The sequence below is a fragment of the Melopsittacus undulatus genome, chromosome 6 (assembly GCF_012275295.1).
Source record: "Melopsittacus undulatus isolate bMelUnd1 chromosome 6, bMelUnd1.mat.Z, whole genome shotgun sequence".
Classification (NCBI taxonomy): Eukaryota; Metazoa; Chordata; class Aves; order Psittaciformes; family Psittaculidae; genus Melopsittacus; species Melopsittacus undulatus.
This window is the reverse complement of record NC_047532.1, coordinates 1141092-1153896: the sequence shown is the minus strand read 5'-3', so window position 1 is coordinate 1153896 and position 12805 is coordinate 1141092. Positions and strand designations below refer to the sequence as shown.

At 48.5% G+C, this 12805-nt stretch overlaps 1 protein-coding gene across 2 annotated transcripts in view; it reads left to right on the top strand.

Annotated features, from left to right (window-relative positions):
• Positions 1–12396, top strand: part of OPHN1 (oligophrenin 1) — a 65005-nt gene extending 52609 nt beyond the window's left edge. Inside the window, exons 18-24 of one of the 2 annotated variants that reach the window (XM_034063692.1) lie at positions 1070–1229; positions 4322–4469; positions 5629–5928; positions 7366–7531; positions 8615–8665; positions 9424–9474; positions 9791–12396. In XM_034063692.1, coding sequence (XP_033919583.1) covers positions 1070–1229; positions 4322–4469; positions 5629–5928; positions 7366–7531; positions 8615–8665; positions 9424–9466 — 868 coding nt within the window. In that variant the 3' untranslated portion in view covers positions 9467–9474; positions 9791–12396. The remainder of the gene's footprint in view (positions 1–1069; positions 1230–4321; positions 4470–5628; positions 5929–7365; positions 7532–8614; positions 8666–9423; positions 9475–9790) is intronic. The other variant, XM_034063693.1, reaches the window with a different exon arrangement.
• Positions 12397–12805: the final 409 nt, after the last annotated feature.

Here is a 12805-nt window from a genome sequence, read left to right as displayed (position 1 = left end):
TCAAGCTCAAAAGCAAGGGAGGAATCTGTGTGCAGGTCAGAAAGGGCCAGGGCTTGCAGAATCAATGACTTTTGTATGGCAGGACTTGCTTTGGACTTTTGGAGTTGCTTTCAAAATGGGACTGTTTCAGAAATAAGCAGGAGTGATCTGGGGTTATCACACCCTGACACTCAGAGGTGAGTGCTTGGCTGTCAGTGCTGTGCCTTGTCTTTGGGGCAGGGAGACCTGGCTGGGGGTCCTGGTTCCAGCCTTTTGTGCCCATGTTTGTGTGGTTTTCAGAAACCTTACGGTGTAAATGGCAGAGCTGCAGTCTGATGAAGCTCACGCTGTCTTGTGGTTGCTGTGTTTATTCATTCTAATGTTTATGCTTAGATTCTGATCCCTCTCCTCTCACGCTGACAGAAACCTCTTTAACACCAGAGCTACAGGGCAAACCCAGGATTAAACTCAGAATTCATTCCCTGTCAGCATCAGAGTCTCTCTCCTTTGATCTACTTCTGGAAACAGGTGGTACTGACCTAGGTGGTCAGTATTTCAGTCAGTGATTGGTGCTGCTCTGCGAGTGAGCACAGTCCTGGCCAAAGAGAGCTCTGCTCTGTGAAAACAGTGGTTCTCTCAGAGAAGAAGATGCTGTGTAGGGGTTTATTGCAAAACTCCAAAGTATGCTCCCTGCATTCAGCCCTCCTCCTTCAGAGAGTAGGAAAATCAAAGTCAACTCTGGATAAATAGGGTATTCCAATTTAAATTACTCCATTTGTATGTATGTTGCACAGATGACTTTTGATTGCAGACTTAACAGAGGAGCTGGAATGGGAAAGGATCAAATAAAAATGCTGTCAGCGTGTTGCTGTTCCAAACTGTTGTCCTGGCCAAATGTGCATGTCACAACTAGAGACTTGTGTTGTCTCTGAAGGGCTGGGAAACAAATTCTCCTAAAATGAAATGCAGAAAACTGAACCACTGATTCTTACTGTGTCATTTTTTAATTGGTTGGAATAAGATCTGCTTAAAAACACCCAGACCAACCAACCAAACTAAAGCCTATTCCTTCTTTCCCTCCTCTCTGCAGCATATGTGAGCACAGCCGAGAGAATCTGATGTCACCGTCTAACATGGGGGTGATATTTGGACCTACCCTCATGCGTGCACAGGAGGACACCGTAGCAGCGATGATGAACATCAAGTTCCAAAACATAGTGGTTGAGATCCTCATCGAGCACTTTGGGAAGGTACAGGCAGCAGTCCCGGGAGCAGTGCCACACAGCTCCTGGCTGCTCCATCCTGTTCATGCAAACTGTTGCTGTGGCAACAATGTAGAGCTCTGGCTTCTTATTCTGGAGTCTCCTTAGGGACTGGGATGGTTTTATGTAATGCACTGTTCTGAAATGCTTCAGAAGGAAACAAAGTGTAGCAGGTGTGTTTCTTGCTGTTGCCTTTAGCTTGTTCTCAAGGAAAGCCTGAGTCTGGGATCTTTTCTTTTTAAAAAGAGGAATCTTTATTAAAAAAAAAAGACAAAAAGTCCTGAAAACCTGTTCTATATCCGGACATTTCAGGACTTTATGCTTTCCTTTTCTGATGACAGGAGCTAGACCAGCGCATAACTGGTTTCAACAGGCACAGTCCAAGATGAGACACTACACAATACAGGGGAGAAAACCCCAAAGCAAAGTATTGAAAGGTTGATGAAAGTAACTCAGCAGTGCCTACGATCTGGTGAGATCCAGGCAGGCCTGGGGAGAGGAGCTGCTGACTGGGGTGGAGCTATCAGAGAAGACTTGAGCAGGTCCTGTTGTGTGGGGCAGTGCTCAGCACGGGGCAGTGCTCAGCACGGGGCAGTGCACCCCAGTGAGGCTCCAGCAGCATTTGCCTTTCATGAGACCTTTGCTGAACATTTTTCTGTGAGAGCATTGCCTGAATGCACAGCCTGGCTTAGTTTGCTGTGGTGGGTGCTGAAGACTCATGTATAGAGAACAGCTGCTTTATTGTGTGGCATTTTGTTTCCTGATGCAAAGCAGAGTTTTCTGCTGTCTCCTGTTTTAGTGCTTCCTCCTTGTACTATCTGATACAATCGCTTTGGGTTTTCAGGGTGGCTGGAGGATGATAGAGCTGTAAGTTAAGGTTTAAAAGCTTGAGCAGCATTTGCATTCCAGTCAGTGTAGCAGGGACCAGATTTATTTCCTGGTAACAATGCTGGGTTCAAAGGAGTGAGTTTGGTCCTTCAGCTTTTTGTAATACTTTACAGAATGTACAAACATTTGTGTCTTAGAGTAGGGAAAGTTTGAAGCCATCCTGCAAAGGATGTTGTTTGTTGTGAGGAGGTTGGGGTAGCTCTCTCAGCAGACAGGGCACCACATCTACAGGGTGAAGCTCCCTTTTTGGAGAGAGGAGGCTGAAACTGAAAGAACAAGGTTCTTGCAAAAGCAGATGTGGATTTTGAGCAACCAAACAAGGACAAGATGGGTGTTGTGGGATTTGATTATGGTGCTGAGGATTGAAATGGGATAACTGGGATGGAAGAATCTGAGAGACTTTTGAGCATCCACACAAGAAACTCATGAAAAACACAAGCCAGTTTCTTTGTAGATCTCTGTTAATGTTTTTAATAAGTTCCCACAGCAAAACAGTGAATTGTTTGTGTGCTGGGATCCTCACACAACCTGCAGAGCTGAGCCTCTGCCTTCCCTCTAGTACAGCCCATGGTGCAGGCTGAGTCAACACATCATCTATATTGCCGCCCCTAAGAGATGGAATTAAATCTTTAATTAAGCCAGATGCCTCTTTGCTTGCTTTTAATTTCTTCAACGATAAGGTTAAGTTAGTAACATTTATTAGATTGAGCTTGTAAGTTCAGCTTCGCAGCTGAAAGTGTCTTCAGCTCACACATGAGCAAACACTTTAAATGAGTCTGAAGGAAGAGGGAAATATGGTTTATATGGTGTGATATGAAGAATCTAAGGACAAAGTAACTATTCATGAAGTCTTTGTGGGTAATTACTGTTTCCACAGCTCATATTTCAGTTAAATTAAAGAAGCTGATGATTCTGGAAATACCTTCTTCACTGTACAAACCTGAATATGAGGATCTGTCAATATCTTTGTACTTTTAAGTTGTTTAACTTGGATTTTCATTTAGGAGGCAGAAGCAAAGCAGAGGCTGCAGCCACATCTTAAAACGAGTAGTTTGCAGTGGGGTTTAGCATGGGTTTCAGATGTGGAAAAGCACCTTGTGAGAACAGCATTCTGTGGTATCTTTATAATCATCCTTGAGGAACGTACTTACTTTTTTTCTTTACAAAACAATATTGGGTTCTTGACAATATATAGGATTGAAGTTGATGCAGGAAACTGCCTGGAAGCTTAATTCCTTTTCATCTCTTAAAAAAAGCACTGACGATTAAACCCAACCAAACAGGTACCATATCACCAGTGAGAAAATGCGATAAAACTCCTTGGCAGCATTGTTTTTATGCAAGTATTTCATCCAAGATAACTTCATAGTGCCACACACTTCATTGTAAGCCAAGAGCTAAAGGGGTTTTAGCATTAAAACTAAACCAATTTGTTTGGGTGCTTTCCATAGATTGTATCGCCTCACTGATGTGGAAATCTTGATGTTTCTGAGGACCTGTCAGCTTCAAAGCTCCCTTCTTCTCTTCCGGGATAATTTGCTCCTACACATTTTGTCTGTATTGGTGCTTTTGCTTCATTCATTAGTTTAGTGCTGTGGGAGGTGTGCAAGGTGCAGAGCACGCAGCCTGACTGGAGGAATGCCAACAGCGGGACACATGTATGGGTCTGTCACTAAAGCACCGGCTCTGCTTCAGCCCCAGCAGCCGGGGCTCTCCTGTATGCTGCTGATCTTCGAGGGCAGCTGGTGGGCACTGTCTGTCCCCCTCCAGAGAGACTCACAGGGCTGCAGTAAACGGCTGTGAAGGCCCTTCCAGGTCCTTGTGGGATGTGGCTGGTCAGTGTGGTTTGGAGCAGCTTTTCCAGCACTCTGGGGTCAGCCAGGGCTTCTATGTGTGCTGCAGAGCAGAGAGGAATGAGGCAGCCCTTGACATAGGCAGTGGGTGGGCACTTGCCAGGCAGGAGCTGAGTCTTTGCTGCTGGTGTGGTGTGCTGTCCTCAGAATGCTGCCTGACATGGCATGATGCTTGGCTGGGGAGGGGGGTCTGAACCATGCACTGCTGGAGCTGTGGGGCCATGGGGAAGGTGTTCAGGGTGGTCACCATTCCTCTCTGTGCTGGCAGGAGGACCTTTGGCCAGAGGTGCAGCACCAGCCCCTTCAGGTCAGGCCATCTAAATGTATCTGCCTTTACAGATTTACTCTGGCCCACCAGAAGACACCACGGCCCCACCGGTGCCTCCTCCAAGAGTAGCTGCCCGGCGCCATAAACCCATCACCATTTCCAAACGTCCTCTGAGGGAAAGACCCATCTTCTTTGGCGCTTCTGTGGAAGAAACTGGAGGTCAGTTCAGCTGTTCACTGGTGCCTTACCTGCCTTTCATCCCTCCTGTTTCTTTTAGCACCTTTCAGGGAGCAATAGGGATATCAGTCACAGGACTGCACTTCCCAGGCCATATGGGAAGTGAGGTTTGTTGTTCAGTGAGTAAGGAAAGCACAAAAATCCTCACACATAGGCTGCATCATCTCACAATGAATGTTTTTTCCCCATTACTTGCAGCATTCCCCATTAGCTACATTAAGAGGTTTTGCTTCAGAGGCAAAAAGCAGTGATGTAAATGCAGCCAAGGAGCAAGGGTGGTGGAATGAGTAGAGGCTGTTTGCTGCTGGAGCCCTGTCCCAGGAGACTGTGGCAGTCCTGAGAGGAGCAGCAGGGTCAGCTCTTCCCCTGCTGGTTGTACATCTGGAGCAAGAACTTCTTCAGGACCCAGTCATAGTATTGTCTAGACCAAGTACAACTCAGCTGTTAAATTCATTTGATTGTAAGGAAATACTGAGGCCCTTGTTATCATATTGAAGTGCACATCATGCTTCTCTCTGCACCTGATTTTCTGTAACTGTCATTGCGGGCTGTGCCCTTGATCGCATCATCAGAGACAAAGTCTTTTCCTCTGTTACAGTTTTCAGAGCTTTGCTGATGTTTTAGGCCTAATGCTACCATTGTACTTTTTGGCACTGGCAAACGTGATTGATGCAGATTGCTCATGGAAATCACAAGACTGTTCATGTAGTGAGAGATGGCCTTACATTTAAATATTTCTTTAAACTGCGAGCAGAAGCATTAGGCTGCAGGGCACCATTTGTTTCATAGCACTGCTTCTGCAACCCCTGCCTGAGCCTCTAGCACAGCAAAAGGGATGAGTTGGATGATTTTTGGAAGGATGTGAAAGCATGGTACACAACTTGTCATGAGCAAGAGCACTGGAAATTTAAAACAAACCCATAAGTATATTCTGTAATATTGTTCCAACTTTCTTCATGCCTCAGCATTTGTGTGAGCCTCTCGCTGTTTGTGTTTTGCTCAGGGTGAGGGTCTGTCCATCCACACACACACACATGCGTGTCCCTTGGTACCACAGGAGCTTTGTGGCTCTGGGGCAGAGACCACCATGCCTCCATGCTGCTTCCTAACCCAGTGTCTGTCTGTCCTGTTGTCTCCACAGCAGACTGGCACAGCCAGACCCCCAATGGCAGCAGCAGCACGGAGGTCCCCAAGCCACTGCACCGCAGCCGCCTGCCTGCCCCCCGGCCTGGGGGAGAGGAGCCAGGGCGTTCCCCTGCTGAGGGCCGGCCGTACCCGCGCACGGAGGCAGAGGTGGGGAGGATGGTGGCCAGGCTGCAGGATGGAGGAGTGAAGTCAGGCAGTAAGGCAGCCAACGGCATGGTGGCCAGCCCTGCCCTCAGGACCGCCACGCTCCAGGCTAAGAGACCTGCTCCCCGACCAGGAATATACAGCAAAGAGGGTGAGCCTGGGGCTGTGGTCCTACCTGAGGCAAGGCACAAGGAATGCCACTGTCCTAGGGAAAACTCGAGGTACCCAAACCAGCCTTCCCCATTGCACATCATGCGCTGGATTGACTGGGGTGTGTGGGAGGCTTCTCACCTTGAGTCCTCTGCATGTAGCTCAGCAAGAGGTATTGGGAAACCAGAACAGCTTGAGATGTGGGCACAGGCCCAGCAGCCCCAGGGTTTGATCAGGTCTTTGCCTCCTGACTTGTCCTGATTGATTTCAGACAGTGGGTACCTTTGTTGTGTTGCTTACTGGGGATGCAGCTGCTGCCAGGTTTCAAGGCAGCCTTCAGAGCTGGTGCTGGTGCCGGTGCCGGTGCTGTGCCATCCCTGCTGAGCCCATTAGATACCACCAGCATCAGATGAAGTCAGGCTTTCTGTGCAGTAGCTGAGGCTCTTGTGCTAAGCTCAACCTAGCTCAGTGAACTCATAAAATTGAGGCTCAAATGGTGGTATAAAGACCACCCGAAGCAGTCTGTATCCAGTCTAACCAGCTATAAGCACTCTGGATTGCCAGTGCTTTCCTCAGCAGGATCAGGAAAATGGCTAAAGTCACTTTCACGTTTTAATTTCTAATGGTTGTGTCTGTCAGGCTGCCTGTGATACAGTTTCTGGTTTATTGAGGCCTTACTGGGAATGTTTATTTTAATGGTTCACCTGTTGGTGTTAAATATAAATGCTTATTACTTATATTATAATAAGCTTTATAGAGACACCAGGGAGCTGTTTGCAGGACAGCACACATTGCCATAACGGCAGGTATTTGATGCTGAGCTTTATAAAATACTCAGGCACTGGAGGGAAGGTGTTGGGTCACCAGGGGTGACATTTATTCCTTTTTCACTCAACCCTTGAGAGTCTCAAAGGGTAAGGTGAGTAACAAGGTTGGCTGAATGCTGGGGAAGACAAGGCACTGAGGCAAGAGCTCCTGTGAGCAGAACAGGAGGCTGGGGGAGAGCACAGGCAGTGCCACTGTCTGAGATAAAAACTCAGAGGAGCAGCGGCCCTGGACTGCAGGGATCAGCAATTTGTGCTGTTCCTCTTGCTTTTGAAGAGCAGCACTGCACAGGGTTTGGTTAAGAAAGCTTGTCATTCCCAGGCAATATCATCTTTGCAATCAGCAACTATATCTAGTTTGTTATCACAAGGCTCAGCATCAGGCCCCTTTTCTAGTGCCAGGAAGGCTGTGCTGGGGCAGGCAGAATGGGAACTGCCTTTTTCTGGGACGCTTTCCCAAAATTCTGGCTATTAGCCACTGTCAGAGTGAGGGTGTTGAGGCAGACAGATAGACAGACAGAACTAAGCCTGCTAGCTCGTTTAATGCCTCTTCATAAACATTTAGCCCTCTACCAAGGCTTCATACTCAGTCTTTGTAAACTTCAAACTTGCAGGTGAGTGTGACAGTGTCCCTAAGCCACGATCCCATGGTGATAAGCCTGTGATAATGCGTCCCCCAGTGAGACCTCCAGACCCACCATGCAGGACTCCTGTCCCTCCAAAGCTGGAGCAGAGGCCAGATCTGATAGGGGGAACAGCGGAAGAGATGCCTTCATCTGTGTAAGTCAGCAGCCCTTGGCGAACATGTGGTACCTGGGGTGGGCAGCTCAGCCCGAGGGAGCTGCCGACACCAGTGGGCTTGGGGAACATGCAGTGGGGTGAGATCAGCCCAGGCAGCAGGAGTAGAAGCTGGTGTCACTTAATGGCAATTTTAGGAGAGAAGGGTGATAAATACCACATTGATTTCCAGTGCTGGTGATGTATAATAGCTGGAGCCTGTGGACATCCCCTCCAACACCCATGCGAGTGCAGTTTGAATGACTTGTTGGAAAGCTGTGCAGAGGGCACCGCCTGGGAGGGGAGCCATGGTCACAGCAAAGACAAGCATATGCAGCAGAAACAAAGCTCTGAACCTTCTCAAGTACAGCCCTGGGACTGAGCTTTGTCCCATCGCCTTCTCTGCTGTGGTGAAGCTGGAAAGTCCCTCTCTGCTTGGCTCTGAGCAAACCTCTCAAATGAAATGCTTCCCTGGGAAGGACAAGATCCAGCTTGGATCTCTCTTAAGGAAGTTGTCTGAAGTTCAGCTCCATCAGATTTCTTTCAGATTTTAGAGAGACAGAAACCTTGGGAATTCCCTTCAATGAGAATCGAAAGGAAAAAAAATAAAGAAAAAGGGTGACTAAATACACAGGGATCTCAGCCCAGCAGCCAGGACTGGCTGGTGGGGAGGCTGTAACCTGGGTCCAGTGAGGAGCTCTGCTGCTGCACATCCAGCAAAGATGCACGTTCCATTCCTCTGCCATCTCAGCAGGGATGGAGTACATAAAAACTGAAGGAGAGGCCATAAAAGGTGATAAATGCAGATTTATAAACCAGCATGTAGAAATATAAGCAAGAGCACGGAAATAAGCAGCCTAGCCCAAAGTGATGAAGGTCTGCAAGGCAGGGCAGTGGGAAGACAGAGGGGAATAGAGCTGACAGCATAAGGAGCATGGCATCTGCATCAGCAGAAAAGATGTCGGTCAAAGGTGATCATCTTCTGTGTCTGCTAATGCTACTGCTCTTTTCCCTAGCGTAGATGAGATCTAATTAGCAACTTGTCTTATCAGATAACTGGAGTGACCTGTTTTGTTCTTTCTGCAGGGTGGCCTCTAGGACAAAGTTCTTTGAGACAGCTTCCCGAGGAACAAGCAAGTAAGCCTGGCATGGAGAAGCTGGCATGTAAATAACTGCAGCCCCACTGCATGGGGTGCTCCCTCCAAGGCAAAGCAAGTCAGCTCAGGAAGTCCCAGTCCCACCTTTCTTGCCTTATACCCATGGGCAGAAGATGGGTCTCAGCCAAAATGCTGGAACTAAACAAAGAGCACTAAATGTAAAATGGGAATCCAGATACAGAGTTGATAAGTTAAATATAAATATATCTATGGATTCCTTTCATCATGTGTGTGCATTTAAGCAGTGTTGTGCAGTGTACTTCTCAGCCTTTGCAAAGAGCAGAGATAAGATCATGGGAGAGATGAAGAGGGCTGGTTAGATCAAAGCAGCTGATCAGAGATGCGCGACCAGAGGATGGTAGGTCCTACACACTGTATGTACAGGCATAGCTCCACCACAGGTGGAATGGAGTGACAGCTTGGGCATGGATGACTTTGGGCTAGGCTGGGATGGGGAGCTTTGGATTGTGAGCATTGTGCTTTGTGGCAGCAGATTTCATTTGTAATGATACCTGCTCAAATAAGTTTCAGCTTCCTGCCATTAATGATAGCCAGCCTCTGCCAAAAGTGCAAGCAGGTTTGTGTATAAGTCTCATAAATGTTGAGTTCACTTGCTATATTGTAGAATACATCCCTGACATGACTGTTACCCAGCCCTTGATTTAGGTTTTGTGTGAGTTTGAGCTTGCTTATTACATTAATACTTTTTCCTATATTCTTCTACTTCCTTCTACACAGTTCTTCATCACCACAAGGCAGGATCCCGGGTGATGAGAGCTGAGGCTAAAGGTAAGTGTTTGTGGCAACAAACCAGATAACAAACCAAAAGCACACATGTAAGACAAATTTGGCATTTATAGGATGGTGGGAGCCCAGTGGAGGCAATGGGAATCTCGAAAGAAAGATTAGGAGAAATGTCCTTCCTGTAGGAGAAACTTGCAGAAGGAAAGGTAGTGACTGGAATTAGCCCATGCTCGAAGGGTATTATGGCAGGGTGGAGTAAATCAGCTGGTGGTGCCAAGCTCTGGGCTTGCTCTGGTTGTGGTTTTGCAGTCGCTGATGAATTTACACTGCTATATAGAACATGCTTGTTGTCTTCTTCCAGACTTTGTAACCATCTCAGCCCAGCTGGACCCAGGAGATTTTCTGTGGTTATGAAATGGACATGTCACAGCTCAGACTTTTCCAGTTCCAGTGCCCCTGGAGAGCAGCTATCTTACCGGACGATAATTTCAGAGCATGCTGTCATAAGTGGCTCAAGAAATTAGAAGAGAGGGAGATAACGATGGAGAGAAGACCCTACCCACACATCTGTGTTGAACTGTTCCTAGCTCTTCCACCTGTCTTCTCCCACAGGCTGTGAAGGATGCTGATGTGTGGCCTTACATGTGTCCAGCAGTGTTTGCAGGGCTGTGGAAAGAACAGTGGGAGACTACAGTGGCCATTTACCTGCTCACTTTTTGGGAAATGTACCTTGGCAAGGGTGACCTTAGACAGATATTGGAGTCAAAACACAAGGGACTAACTTCTCAGGCTTGGATGCAAGGGTAGAGCAACTGGAGGTTGGGTTGGCCCCTTGCCGCAAGAAGCTCCTTCCCTTTATGTTATGTTTTCCTTGCTTGATAAGCTATAGTGTGCCATAGTGTGTTTTTCAGTGTGTAGGAGAGCAGCATCTGTTACTGGAAATGCTGCTGTGCTCAGGCAGGCAGGACAGGAACTGGGGGGACCATCATCCTTAACTCTGCAGGACATCTCTTCATCTCCTCCCTGACATCAGCCTGCCCCTGTCCTGGAAAACTGTGCTGGCAGACATGGCTGTGCCAGGGGGCTTTGCCTGCCTCATCCCCTGCCTGTGCACTGGCATTCCAGTTGGTGCTGATCACATCATTCCAGTCAGCACTGGTCAGGTCAGCATTTTCCAAGAGCACAGCTGGGAGGAGACTGCAGGCGCTGTTCCTCCTCCTCTTCCTCTTACTTCTCCAATGTGAGCCATTCTCTCACCAGATCTACTTCCCACGAAGAAGTCTCTATTCTGGGGTTATTCTGGTGGGCCAGCAGAACTGATACTTGCTGAATGTGGGCCAAAGCCCATCATTTTTTCTAAGAGGCACCCAATTTCTTGTTTGCTTGTTATATTAATTTCCAGTCCAAGAGATGTCCAGTCTCTTTTCCTCAGCAGTGGCTCTGCATATGATGCCTTTCATTCTGGAAGGTTTCTCCTATCCAGGACTACACCTAGTACCCCTGTTAACAGCAAAGGATTGTTTGTGGTTCCAGCTGACACCTGGGCTCAGTTCCTCAGCTGTAAATAGGCAATGAGCAGTTTCCCTGCTTCCTCTCACCAGCGCAAAGGTGACTTCTCTGTTCTGAATGATTTTCCTTGGGTGCTGGGAGCATTCCCAAACCAGTGACCAAACATTCCCATTAGCTGCTTCCCGGGTGCTCCGTCCTCTTGAGTGCACTTTGTGTCCTACCTGGCGCAGGTTTGCCAGTGGGATGCTGCCATGGTCCTTCCCGTGCTGCCTCCTGACCTTACCTTGTGTGTGTACCTAGTGTCTGTCTGCTCTATTGCTGAATGTAACTCTGGCGTTTACTGGACACACATGTACAGTGTCAATGGTGCTTCTGCTCCCTTGGGCTTTGGTGGTGCCCCAGCTGCTCACTCCTGTACCCCCAGTGCTTTGAACAGTGGCACGTAAACGTGGCTTTAAAAGGCAAAAACCCCAGTGGTATCAATGTCCAGACTGTGTTACACACTCCAGGATCTCAGGACTTTCAAAGCTGTGGTGAAACCTTCGTGCTGCACCCTCTGGCAAGTGGCTGGGAGGTGTGAGCAGCTCTGAAACAAAGCACATCATCATGTTTTCCTGATCAGGTATCTAAGAGAGCAGTTAAGATGGAGCTGCAAGCCAGTGAGAGTGAAGGGGGGGAGAGGTGCTCTGACCAGCCCAGATGGCTGGGAATCCTCTCCAGCCACCCAGCAGAGAAACCAGTCCCAGGTATCCTGCTGTGGGCAGCACTGGTGCTGAGCCTGCCCTTTGGGGTGGCTGTCCCAGAGGTGTCAGGCCAGGGGCTCATCCACAGAAGGCCATCATTTCACTCTCTGGGCTGTGCTTTGAGAACCCCCTGAGGCTGTTGGGTTGGGAAGCACATGGACTTGCACGGACATGGGTGTCTCTGGTGGTGCCTCTGCATGTGGACCTGGAAACAATGGTTGTTGCATCTCCTGCACTGCTGGTGTACAGGCAGCCTCATGCTCACCACCCAGCGCAGATCCTGTGGGACAGAGCTGGGGCTGTGGGAATCAAACCAAGGGACTTTGGTTTTAACTCTGGTGTTTTGTACAGGAAGCAGCTTATTAGAAACGTATTTCATTGTGTAATTTTAGGCCTTTGTCACACATGTGTCTGTGCTGGTTTTCCTCCCCTGTGAGTGTAGCTGAAGGCTGGGACCAGCAGTGGGGCAGTAACAGGGTGCTGGGCTGTGCTGGTGGAGGTTCTGTGGGGCGGAATCCCTGCTGCTGTTGCCACAGGAGCGACGCAGCCAGGAACATGGAATTCACCCTGTGCAGCGCGGCAGGAACATGGGATTCACCCTGTGCACCGTGGCAGGGCCCCATGCACCCGCCACCGGAGCCGGTTTGTCATGTAAAAGCATAGGTTACTTCAAGTGTTTATAAATTCCCATGAAGTAAAAACCAAAAGTCCACAATTGTGCTTCTTTCCTTCTTTAAGCAATGCTCAAGTGTTGCCACACTGCAGCCATCCTCTGCTGTGCAGGTCCCACTGCTCTGGTCCCATGGGCAGCACAGGACCTGTCCCAGCACCCCAGGGACACAGCAAGGCAAGGCTGTGTGTCCTTGGGGCTGCTGGAGCCCTCCTCACTGCAGCCACCGCTCCACTGTGTTTTGAATTCCCCAGGTGGTTCAGCTTCCAACACAAACATCTTTCTGCTTACAAAGTGCTCACTGCTTTGTTGAGGATGTATTTGATTTTGTTAACCTAATACCATGTATCTGGGCAAAGCTGCAGATCAGGAAGTGCTCCCGTGGTTTGAGAGGAATGCATTCAGCTCTGGTGCTGGTGAGGGTCTTTGGCTGGACCTGCTGTCCTTCTCTGTG